Consider the following 13,208-nt stretch of genomic DNA (forward strand, 5'->3'; position numbering starts at 1 on the left):
CGTTACGGCAGAATAGATTTTCGAACCACGCATACCCAGGCCCTCCATGTGACGCAGGGAATTTACTGAACTAATCGAATTTCTCAAGCTAAAATACGTGAAAAAAAATTGTAAGCTACGACACACACACAACCTACAGACGTGATATCACTCGGATTTTAATTTGTCTACACCGGCAAACATAATTCTGTTACGCGAAAACTAAAAAAAAAACCCTTTTCCAGCGTTTATAAATTTCACAGTCCGGCCCGACGTCCGCCATTAGCGCAAGCCGGCGCGCGGGTAAGTGTCTTGGTGGCCACGGAGCGGCGCGCCCGGTTCCTTGCAATACCTCCAGACGGCGCTCGCCTCCGTCGCATCGCGGCCCAAGCAAGAGGCCGCGTTTCTACTACAAAGCCCGCCTTCGTGCATAGCGTTCGCGGCCAGCGTTTCCCGGTATACATTATGGTTACATACGCTCCAATTTCCGGGAAGCTTGAGAAGCAGTCAGGGATCTTTTAATGCTATTGCGTTCCTCTCTTAAAAGCGAAGCGTAAGCGTCCTCCATTTTGTTTTTACCGGCAATGTTTTGCTACAGTGGTTCTACATGCAACAGAGAACCGCTGGCGGCGGTTATGTTCTAGAAGTCACAAGCGATATGTTGAAGAGCCTTGCTACTGTTACAGTAAAACTGTTGTGAGGCACTTTTAATCACACCTTATAAACTATACTCAAGACTTGCAATCCTTTTCTTCTGCGCATGAAGCGATTACAGCTGTGCACATAAAGGAAGTGGCTTAGCAGATTATACGTAGACGTTACATTTCTTTACTTCGTAAGACAAGACCGTGAGCAATCGAACAATGCTCTTTGTTAAAGCGCAGACTACAGGGCACCACTCGGCGAACATCGACAATCCGGTCGCTTTCTGCTAAGCTGTGCATACGGCCTGTAACAGCTAGACAAATACCAACATCCATTAGCAGAGCCCCTCGCCAATGTGTCTTTTCTTGCAGAGTACGCCTTCCAAGAAAAAGTAAAGATAATAAAAAAGGCGTTACTACGTACTTTTTTTTTCGCAGCCCAATGCTGACTCGTGAGTTTTAAGGCACCTGAACATACGGTTTGCCAACGTTGCTAAGCGGCCATGCCAGTTTTCTCATTCCTTTTTTCTCCCACCTTCCACCGGTGAGCCTTATTTTGTTCCCGCATTCGTACACAGCTCTCAATGCTCCGCCGCCAGCGGGCTCATTGTTTTCCGTTCTTCAGTTCATCCTCAATTCAGGAGCGTCTGCCTTTGCTCGCGCACGCAATTACAAAGCCGAGCGGCGCGTACGGGCCTTTCTGATCGTCCCTCGGAGCCGACACACACACGCACGCAAGCAAGCAATAATAAGAGACACGTGAGGGCCTCCGCGGCCTTCTTAAAGGGAGTGCGGGTCGGCGAGCAACGAGAAGGCGAAGGAAGAACGTGGCCCCGTTTTCGTTATTCGATTGTCTCGCCGCTTTCTCCGCAACTCGGCGGCGGCTCCCGGCGTGTTCTACTACAGCGCGCGACGGCCGCTTCGCTCCCTGTGTAGTCTTTCTTCAGTCCAGGCACGGGGGCAGCAGCCTCCCCACCCCACCCACTACCGCGAGTTGACTGTTGAGATGGGCGGTTGGGGGCACCGCCTCCTACTCCCGGTTAGACGGTCCGGTCACGGCTTCCCCCTTTCCTCCCACACGCAGCCCCCTCGCTCTCCCCCATTTTCCTTCACCGTCCTCGTTGGGTCAGTCGGGAAGAGAGCTTCTTCCCGTAGCAGCGGGAATTGGGGAAGTGGGGAGCTCCATGTGTGACCGCCGCCGCTCGACGGTGCAGCCCGCTGGCAGCGCGCAATCGAGAAGCGGCGCCCTTCCCGTTGCATTGCAAGGAAGCCGCCGGCACCGCACAGCCGACGGAGAGGGGCCGATCGAAGCTGACCTGACTCGCGCATCGATCCATTTCGAAAGCGGACACGGAGAAAGAAAGGTCGCTTTCGGTCCCGCATGCGCTCTCTTTCTGTCGTTCATACTACTCCCTTTCTCTGCCCGGCGTTTATTTCTTTCAACGCTCTTCTTGTTTCTTTCTTTTCCACGTCTTGTTTATCTCCCTTTTTTGAGAAAGCTTCTGCTTCCTGTTCTCTCTCCTCCCCAATTCTACCCCACGTTGTTCCCTCCCTCTGTCGAGCGTGCGGACGAGCACACTCTCCTCCGCTGCCTCCTCGCCCCGCTTCCGCCGCCCTCGACCGTCCTTCCCTAGACTCCGTGCCGCTTATCCTCACACCCGTCTCCTCTCTCCCTCGCTATCCCGCAACATACTGTCTTCCTTCCATTTTTTTCTCCCGCATTTCCTGCTTTCTTCACTTTTGCTTCCTTATTTCTACCCAGTGTACCTTTTTTATTTTCTTTCCAAAGCTACCCGCACTTCCTTTCGCCCTTATTCCTTAACTCTTCATCTCCGCGTTGCCGACATACACCCGCCACCTAACACCTCCCACATCTCTCGACCCTTCCCTCACCCCGATTTTTCATGACACGCCGTGTGTCTTCGTTCCTGCGTTCCCATCTCCCACTCTACCTTTTTTAAAGTTTCGCGCATCTTCTTTCTTTTTCACTCCCAACCTCCCACTTTCCTCCATAGTTCTTTTTTTACTTTTTCTCATATCTGTTTTGTCATTACGACCCCCTTTCCTTTTTATTCCGATAACTTGGAGAGCAGCTCTGGCAGACAGCGCGGCACAGTATCGTCTCTCACAATGATCGGAAGAGAAGAAAGGAACATTGAAAGAGAGAGGCAAAAAAGGAAGCGTCAAAGAAACTTGAAACTAGAACAAAACAATGAGCTCCGAAACAAAACTGAGAGCGCTTGTTGTCCTATCGTCTTTCGCTGACGCGTACCGTCGAAACTCGGACGCACCGGCAGTCGGGAATATATATATATATATATAACTTTTTTTTCGGCAACACAACTGTCCTTGCGAAAATCGTGCGGCGTGTCCGCGCTTGCGATCATTGAACAAGGAAACACGAGAGCGTTGTTATTGGGCTCATATCGAACTTCTTCGTTCTCCCCTCCTCTCTCTAAATTTTTCTTTGAACTTGCCGCTTCATTTTGCCTATTCGCCGCACTTGCGAAACAAATGTGGTCCAGTGTTGAGAGAGAACTGAAAAAAAGAAGTACTGCAAAAGTACTCATTGCGTGCGCGGCACGACATCACTGCTAAACAATGTACCCGGCTTTTCGTACGACGGCGCCGAGCAAGGCGCTGCATTGCTTGCGATTCGAGGATGGCGTTCGCCGCACAAAACATGTAAGGGGCTCACGAAGTAGCGACTGAGCTAAACACACACGCACGACGGCGATAATACTATTGTGGTGGCACAGGTAACAATGCGTTATTCGTGGAACTCGTTTGTTGCAGACTGAAAAGACAGCGATTTAGCTAAATAACTACCGGAGGAACTGTTCGGCCGAATTACGGGATATCTTAGTACATGTGTCGCAGCAAGGAGGGGCTGCGCTTTTGTGACGCTGTCAAGAGCATTTTCTCCAGCTCCTCAGTTTCTGTATGTGAGAAACAGATGAAAATAAGAAAGATCATTTTAGTTATTTAAATGACACAGATGCACCGATTCGCGTCACCGAACTCGTCCTACAAAAAAAAATAATAAGCTTACCTTATGCGGTGAGCATTTGCTGCAGGTGATGCTGTGAAAGTCACTTTGCGAGTGGAAACAACCGTCACGCCGGCATCTTGTACTTCAAGCTGTCGCAAATACGTCGGGCACAACTTAAGTAATAGGAAAATAGGATGCATTCACACTTCTGTTTCGTTTCCATACTTTGAGGCACAATAACAAACACAATACGGCAATCACATGTGCTGCTGGAAAGATAACTGTAAAATGAGGATTGTGACACGACCTTAGCTAAAAGACGATGTAGCGTGACGTAACTTACGTTTCTGTTACCGTGTGCTCGATCAGAATGGGTATGCGTCGCTTCCGATGGCGAACCATGTGAGGTTGCACAGGTCGATAAATTAAAAGAAGCTATATTAATACAATAGCGTCAATGCTTTTTGTTTTGTTTTCGTTCCTCTAAATACTACATGCGATAACAATATTTGCTACGCGGTTAATAGATTTTCAGAACGCATTAATCGAGGGTCACAAGGAGATTTAATGTACGTGTATTTATCGCGTATGTAACTATACACAAAAATAGGAACCAAGTTTGTGGCACTTCCAGTAACACTACTCATTAGTGATCATTAAAATTACATGGATACACTTAAGCTCCGCACTAATTTCGACCCGCTGCGTTTTTATTATTTATTTTATTATTATTTTTTATCGTCTACTAGTGCCTCAGTCCGCGATCGTCCCTCCTGTCCATGTCCACGACAATGCTTCTTTTGCGGTTGGTAATCGAACCTGCGACCTCGCGGTCAGCAGCACAAAAGCCGAGTTATCCGAGCCACCGCTGAAGCTGTGCAGCGGCGACCGTCAAGCACTGCGCCCACCGCAATATACCATGATGCCGAAAAGCTGTAAAAAGGTGTAAACCGCTGCCGCTCGAATCGGGGCGATTCGTGCAGGGCCGGGCGACTCCTGCGGCCGCCACCGTCGCACGCGTCAGAGCCGTCCGCCCTTTCTCTCCCCCCATCTGGCAACCCGCGCGCAGAAATCGTCGTCGGTGTGCACCTGCGCAGTGCGCTTTTCCGCAAGCAGAGTATTGGCGCGGAGGAGCCAGCTTTGCGGGAGCTCTCCCATCTCCCCTTTGCTTTCTTTCTTATTTCTCTCTCTCTCTCTCTCCCTGGCGCACGCGCGCGCCCCCTGCACACGTCTACACGCGCTAGGGCGACTGCGCGCTTCGGAACACTCGGCAGCGACTGCGTCGGCTTTCGCGGCTTATCGTGCGGCAGTGCAACTTTTTCCTGTCGGTGCCCGCACGACTTCCCGCCCCTCTAGTGCGGGCTTCTTTCTTCACCCCTTTCCCGCTGCTTCCCCCCGCCTTCCCACCACCGAGTTCGAAAACCCGGTCGTGCCGACGTGCCTCGCCGCCTCCATCGAACGAAGCCGCCCGTCCCGATTCCTTCCCGCCTCTGCCGACTGACACCGCAGACGTGCGTCGATGCATCCCTCTTATGTGACCGGTGTTCCTCGATCTCATACAGGATGGTGCGCCTTGGGTAAGCGTTGACAGCCTTGGTGAACCGCCTCGTCTTTCCTATGTGTGGGTAGCGGTTGTCGGCAGCCGCTACTCTTCCGATGTGGAGGCTTTTAGTAGCCCCTCGAGTCGTGTCCGCTCGAGGGAGAGAGAAAGGAGAGGGACTTGGGGGTACAGGAAATAGGGTGCGGAAATAGAGAGGAGAAGATGGCTTGAAGGTCCCTTACGAACTCGTCGCTTTTAACGAACGCTGGCAACTGCCTTTTTAACGAAGACAGTGCTGACATTCTTAGGGCTATCAGTTTAAATCTGTTTCTGGTACCCTTAAGCCTCTTCTCGGTATCAGGCGAAACTCGCTAAGCTTGCAGAGCAAAAAAATTGATAAACGGTAGGAGCGGTTGTCTGTCTTATTTAGCCTAGTGTCTCTTGCGTCGACAGAGAAAAACGAAAGTGTCAATGTAGTAATGTGTTGACCGTTTAATACACGAAATGTCTGGTATTACTGGCGAGCTCCGAGACTAACGCGCAGATTTAATTGCTAAGTTTCTCTGTAGCCGCAATTTCCGGAAAATATTTTATGCTCCTGCGTCCACATAAAGAACAAAAATTGTATAAATTCTCCTTTATATGGCTTGCCTAATTACATGACACAGAGCGACATTTCATTGCCGCAAGGCTCAATAGGAACTGCCGTCATTGGCGCTGTTTGTAATTAAGTTCGTTTAACGCGACTGACAACCATGTCCACATAGCGCGTGACTCAACCTGAATGCTACAGGACGTTATTGCCCTCTTGTATAGTTTTTTTTTCTTTTTTAGGCCAGAAATTGGAGTGGAATGTGAATTTTCCCGCGTAAGGTCAAATCAGAGGCGTGTCGATAACACTACATTTTAAAAATAATATGAACGGTCCATTTGCGTCTGTAATGCCAGCCGTATTTTCGCCCAACTGCGAACGTTTGCCGTAGCGCCTCGCGGTCAATTTTCCAAAGTGCTGTCGCAACCTTCACGTCGGACGCCCATGGCGTGTCTTTTTTTTTTTTTTTTCGGACGTGGTGTAGCGGAACGGTGGGCATTCACTACGACTGTAACCTTGTTCTCACTGGTAGCCGAGCTTTTAGTCTCCGCTGCTTCTGATCAATTAATCATCATACTGCTTCTGATCAATTACCTCGTGGACGTTCTTTACACAAATCAATGCCTTCATCCCGAGATCCATAAGACGCAGACATCCAAATGTATGTCAGCTATGTTCGCACGGCGACCACGGCAGTCGCGTAACGCGCAGTGGTTGTAAACGTCGGAAAATGTTCACCGTCGCACATTTTTATTGGATGTGAAGACAACTTCTAGGTTTAGCAAGCAACCTACACTTGCAATGGTCGCAGTGTGAGCTTAGCCTGAAATGTGCAAGTGCAGTGTTTTAGCTCTCTCCGTATTCCAGAAATATGATTATATGTTCCCCCATCTTTTTCTTTTTCCTCCTTCCTGTGTGATAGAAATGACTTTAAACTTCAACTTAATAATCGACTACCATGTAAGCTAACTGCTCGTTAAATGTGTCAAATATTGCAAGTTATGTTGCCCGTAGCAGAATGAGCGGCATGTCCTTAATGAACAATTAGTAATGTTCAACAGAATCGAGCACTGGCTGTTACGGTGCTAGCATTTTCTGTCAAAATACACGCACCAACAATCAGGGACAAGAACACTATGATGGTGCAGACTTTTCTCCCAACGTTTCTGTTACGAAGTTTTTGACCGGACAGTATTTTTTTCCTACTGGCTCTCTTTGTAGCGACAGACATCGATTAACCGCCGCATAGTCATCGTAAGATTGGCCTCAAACTCTTTCATATTTCTCGGAAGCAAATCGTTGTGCCAGCACCGTGACGTTGCCGGTCTCGTCTTTCGTTGTCTCTTGATGGCGTCACGTCAAGACCACGCGGTTATGACCTTCCAGTTATCCTGCTTTACTTTTGCCAAAGCAGAATGTTCGCTTAACAAGACAGATTGCATGAAACGAGACTTAGTAACACATTTATGTCATTTTCTAACCGCATCAGTCGCAAAAAAATTTCTGCTCTGCCGAAGTCTGACGAGCAACAGTAATTTTCTCCTTTTTCGCGCTATCTCTCTGACAACTTATTAAAGGACTGACATCACGAAGCATCTCGTGCATAATATTGATCTGTCATTATCTAGCTTCATTATACTGGTCAATAAAGATAGCCACTCGGATAACGCTTGAGTTAAAGACTAATTGGCTGCGCATTGCCTTTATTGCGAGTAACTTTCTTAGAACACATATTTCGAAATTGTTGCGCATGCAAACTACAAATCAATGTGCATTGCGTGCTACACATACTGTAGTCGGTGTGCGCTTTCAGAGCAAACAAAATAAGAAAGCAAATTTGCCGAAAATCAATACTAATGGGACGAAAGCCCTATTTGAACGTTACCGCAGAAAGAAATATGCCAGGAAGCGTACATTTTTATAAAGATTACAGGGATAAAAGTGCGCGGAAGGCTTCGTGAACGTGGCCTTAGCATAGTGACAACTGGCGGCACAGCCAAACGTGTTCGCCACCGTTAGCGCTTTTTCCCAACGAACTGCAGAGCGAAATACAGCCTTCGAGATTGGGCAAGGTACCGCAGACGAGTCAAAAGAGAGCGCCCCCGACAGGTTTTTCGCGACCGACGTGCGGTGGATAAAACGCATGCTCACGACACACGTCGCACTATGCCTGGCGTCTGGTACACGTGTGTGTTCTCTCTCCCTGTCCCCTTTCCTCCCACCTTCGCTGCCGAGCAGCACCCGGCTTCGTGGAAGCCCTCGGCGGACGGCACGCGCATGCTGGGTCACATGGTGCTGAAGAAGAACCTCCAGGAGGGAGGCAGCTCGAGCGCCGCCATCTTGGGCCTCAAGGTGGTTGGCGGAAAGATCCTCGAATCCGGCAAGTTGGGCGCTCTCGTCGAGAAAGTGAAGAAGGGCAGCGTCGCCGACACCGTCGGACACCTCAAGCCTGGTACGCCGCCACCTCGCACCCGATCCCTGTATGCAGTACACGTAGGCCCTTTCCAGCGAAAGCTCTATACGGGCGTTGCCAAACGTGCCCTCTGGGCGCCTAAAACGACATATATCTCGAGTTTCATGTGCCAATACCACGATCTCATTGTGAGGCGTGTCGTAGTGGGGACACGAGAATAATTCTGATTGACTGGGTTTCCTTAACGTGCGCCTCATCGAAATGCGGCGCCCACAGCCGGGTTCGAATCCGCGACCTCAAGCTCAGCAGCGCAACGCCATAGCCACTAACCTACCGCGACGAGTTGTTCCTCTGGGTGGTTGTAAGCACACGTGATCGCCGGCTCAGAACGACTATACAGGAGCAGGATCATGAAAGGCGAATAGTTCTCATCTACGCCAGAGTTGGAACAAAGCTACAAAGGAAACTAAAGCGCGTTTATTGGAAAACTTGGAAGAAAAAAAAATCGACCTGGCTCGGGGTTCGAATCCGAGACCAACGTATTTCCTGGGTGGATGCTCAATCAGTTGAGCTAACCTGGAGGCTAGGGGGAATCGCAGAGCGAGGACGAATCAGTTGACAAGATGACAAATCAATTCTGCGGAAATTCGCAAGGTGGCGGAAGTTTTGCGAAAGAGGAAAATTGTAATCCATCCTAAAGTAGCGTGAAATTACAAAGAAAACTTGGGAAGAGCATCAACACGTGCTCCTTGTACGCACGCGCCATAGTCCGGAAAGAACGCGCTCTCGCACCTTGGTGGAAGGGTGTATAAACACGCCCGGGTCCTTTCCCCCAGTTTCGCTCCATGTCTACGCTCATCGCTTGACGGAGACGCACAAAATTCCAAGTCACGATTGGTAGCTTTACCAACAGCCTCGAAAAGACTTGTTGTTATAGGTTATGGGACTTAAACTTGGAGGATAAGAAAGAAGCTTGAGAGGAGGTTAAGGATCGCGCGACGAGCGATGGAACGAAATGCCGTAGCCGTAACGTTAAGGAACAGGAGGATATCGGAGGATATCGATGTGGATTGGAGAGCGAACGGTTGTAACTGAATGAATGATGCGTTATTCGTCACAGCCAATTAGGGTACGGACCACAGACAAAAGTCTACAAAAAAAAGCAGCTTAAGGACAAACAAATACAGGCATATATTACATGGGGGCAGCACGCAGACAGACTTGATGCCAGCAGGCAACGGCGACATAACATTTCAAAGGGACACCAGATGTAATATGAAATATTGCAGAATGGGAGATCTACAAAAAAGTGCACACAACAAAATGCAAACAAATCATGTATTAGGAAACAGTATTGCTTGATACTTTTAATAAAATATCGCTTAAAGGAAGCGACAGGAAAAGTATAAACCTCATTAAAGGCGTAATGCTTATTTAACGTTGTAGGCTATAAGTATCGTAGGCTCTGTTCACCCTAGTTTGTTCTTACACGCGGAACTAACCATTTATTTGTTTGTCTCGTAAAAATACCTTGACGTATGCGTGTCAATCTAGAGAGAGCCTTAAGCTGTACAGAAACACTTGGCAGATAAAATCTGAGGGAATATAATAATCTGTATTGAAAATCGATGTCCACATGGGGAATATTGTATTAATGCATAAGTATTCTTTGGCTAGTACCCCAGCAAGATCTGTCTGTCACTCGAATAGTGTAATGCCTTGTATCTGAACAAATATGCGTAATTTGTGAAGACATTTAATTGTTATAATAGTACAAATGTAGGTGAGTGGTAGCTTTATAAGCGATAAGGAACAATTGAAACAATGAAGGAATTCACGAGTGAGAATGCCCATATGACTAGATTTATGCAGACCCATAGCGATACATAGGGCTCCATAGAAAATTCATGGAGAAGCCTATGGTAGGGGTGGGTGAACTGAAATTTGGGGGCAGGCCAACGTGAAATTTTTGAGTGGGTCAACTTACAATTTGGAAGTGGACCAACCGAAATTTGGGGGTATGGTTACGCATGCTTAGACAACTCCAGTGGAGTCTCTGCATACTTTTTAAGAAAAAGGTTATATGTATGAGTTCTGTAATTCACTCCAGCTGTAAGTCTTATTACTCGTTTATAGAGATCTAGAAGCTTATTACTGTTGCTTTTATGTGTGCTTGCCCACACAAAGTGACAGTAATTCAAATACCATTAGAACATCGCGTGACAGATGATGAGTTTAAGCTTAGCTTGAAATTCATAGCGACAGTCTGATGCAATGTAAATTTCTCAAGTTGCATTGCGTGACAGCTTTGATGCAATGTTCCTGATGTAGTCCGTCCACCTCATGTACTCAACAAAGATTACACAAAGAGAATTAAAGTTACTTACAACTTGAATAACCGAATGATTTATAATCAGTGTTTCATTTACCATGATCTTTTTGCCGAGGGGACGAAAAATTACTCCTTTAGTCTTTTTTTTGCGTTTACTAGCAATCCATTTGCTCCAGGCCAAATGTCTAGCGCATTCAAAGCAGCATTACCTCTGTTTACAAGCTCTGCTTCCGAGGAGACACTCAGAAAAATACTGGTGTCGTCTGCGTACAATGCTCCATTGGCTACACTCACGATGTCGTTCACATATACATTAACAAGAAATGGCCCTACGCGGCTGCCTCGGGAAACGCCACATTGAATGGAACGCATGTTGAACATGTAGGCATCAATGCAACCCACCTGTCTTCGGCAGCTTAAATAGGAACGAGAAATAGATAAATGCCACGGGTTACATATTCATCAATCTTATACATTATTATCTCGTGATTCAGTAACTCAAGTGCTTTTTTTTAATCTGTTAATATCCCCAGTGTTAGTTTATTTTCTTCAATGTTTCCTAAAAAAAGGCATTTTTGCAATAGCAAAGCTGATTCAGTTGATGTTCTATTGGTTATATGTATGACTTCTAGTTGTCGTTATTTTGGCTGTGGTTGACGTTAAGAGCAAGCTTTAGCTTATTGGGCCATGGACTACCCAGTGACCCAAGTCGGCGTGGGTCGAGAAAAACGATTAAAGACATACATACATACATACATACATACATACATACATACATACATACATACATACATACATACATACATACATACATACATACATACATACATACATACATACATACATACATACATACATACATACATACATACATACATACATACATACATACATACATACATACATACATACATACATACATACATACATACATACATACATACATACATACATACATACATACATACATACATACATACATACATACATACATACATACATACATACATACATACATACATACATACATACATACATACATACATACATACATACATACATACATACATACATACATACATACATACATACATACATACATACATACATACATACAGTTACCTTACAGGCTCCCGAAGGAGTATTGCGTGAAGGGAGGATACAGGGAATTAGCAAAAAGAAAGGAGTACAAAGAAATTATACATTGTTAGCGAGTAAACATGAAAAAAAGTACCAAGAAATTACACAAATGGTAGCTGGTGAAGATGAAAGAACAAGTATCTAACAATGTTAAGGCAATACAAAACAAACAAACAAGCTATACAACTTCGCTAAGAGTATTTACTTAGGTGCGCAGTAAGGTTTATTTGTGATGAATTACAGAAATAATATGCATAAGCGTGCTTTGAAGGATACATGGTCAAGAATGTCAACTGTGTCCTTTGGTAGGTTATTCCAATGCTGAATGGCACGTGGTAACGCGGAAGAATTGAAAGCATTGGTCCGGCCAAAGATACGCTGGAAACTGAGATGATTATGCAGACGCCGAGATGTACGAGATGCACGATTGAGCGGCAGGGTGGACGGGCGCGTGCTATGGGCTGTTTTGTGAAACAGACAAAGCAATGCTATGGTTCTTCGTGATTCAAAAGATGAGAGGGATAAAGATGACTTAATGCTAGTCACGCTAGATTCGCGGTGATAATCTCTGGCAATGAAGCGGACGGCGCGGTTTTGGACTGATTCGAGAGTCGCGATTAAGTAAGCTTGATAAGGTGACCAGATAGGGGCTGCGAATTCCAGCTGTGGCCTTACGAATGTCTGATAAGCGATTTGTCTGGTGAGGGCAGGAGCATCGCGCTGATAGATAGATAGATAGATAGATAGATAGATAGATAGATAGATAGATAGATAGATAGATAGATAGATAGATAGATAGATAGATAGATAGATAGATAGATAGATAGATAGATAGATAGATAGATAGATAGATAGATAGATAGATAGATAGATAGATAGATAGATAGATAGATAGATAGATAGATAGATAGATAGATAGATAGATAGATAGATCTTCGTGTTTTCTCGTACCTAAAGTATTGTAAATATTCTAAGAATGTTAATCGCATTAATAGCCGGTGATCTGTTTTTCTGATCTGAAGTATTTGGAGGCCGCTATTAGAGGCTGTCGTCCTGCAACGGGCATAAAATATACCTGCGGTTCATGATGATACAAAATTACGTACGTGAATACTAACCCTAACTGAGGCTATGCTACTATTTAAGAACTCTCTATGCATTCATTCAACGAGAAAACGGGGCTTTTATTCTTCTTCTTCTTTTTTTTTATTTCACGGTCGAAGCGTGAAATTGACGCTATTCTGTTATTTAGCAAATTTCTCAGCACTTAGATTTTCTTCATTTAGTTGCTTATTTCCGTTCTAAAAGTCTACAGACACACCCAGGCTACGTTTTCTTTCATTTACAAATGCAATGTAATCCTTCTATTGTAAGAACTTCTAACACTCCTCTTTGTGCATACAATGCCACAATCTGTGACTTCACAAAGCAGAGGTGGCTGAATTTGAAGATGTCGCACTCGTAATAGCGTTGTCTTCAGTCATTCCAAGCATCAGCCTTCAGCAAAGGTAGTTCTTTCTATTATTAAAGTTGAGTATACAAATCTAGCTGTGTTTTCTTTAGTGTCATTCAAATG

At 45.9% G+C, this 13,208-nt stretch overlaps 1 protein-coding gene across 2 annotated transcripts in view; it reads left to right on the forward strand.

Annotated features, from left to right (window-relative positions):
• Window positions 1-13,208, forward strand: part of Rim (Rab3 interacting molecule) — a 158,395-nt gene that overhangs the window by 118,059 nt on the left and 27,128 nt on the right. For both annotated transcript variants that reach the window (XM_075690207.1, XM_075690206.1), the window contains exon 7: window positions 7,986-8,199. In XM_075690207.1, coding sequence (XP_075546322.1) covers window positions 7,986-8,199 — 214 coding nt within the window. The remainder of the gene's footprint in view (window positions 1-7,985; window positions 8,200-13,208) is intronic.

The sequence above is a fragment of the Dermacentor variabilis genome, chromosome 4 (genome assembly GCF_050947875.1).
Source record: "Dermacentor variabilis isolate Ectoservices chromosome 4, ASM5094787v1, whole genome shotgun sequence".
Taxonomy (NCBI): Eukaryota; Metazoa; Arthropoda; class Arachnida; order Ixodida; family Ixodidae; genus Dermacentor; species Dermacentor variabilis.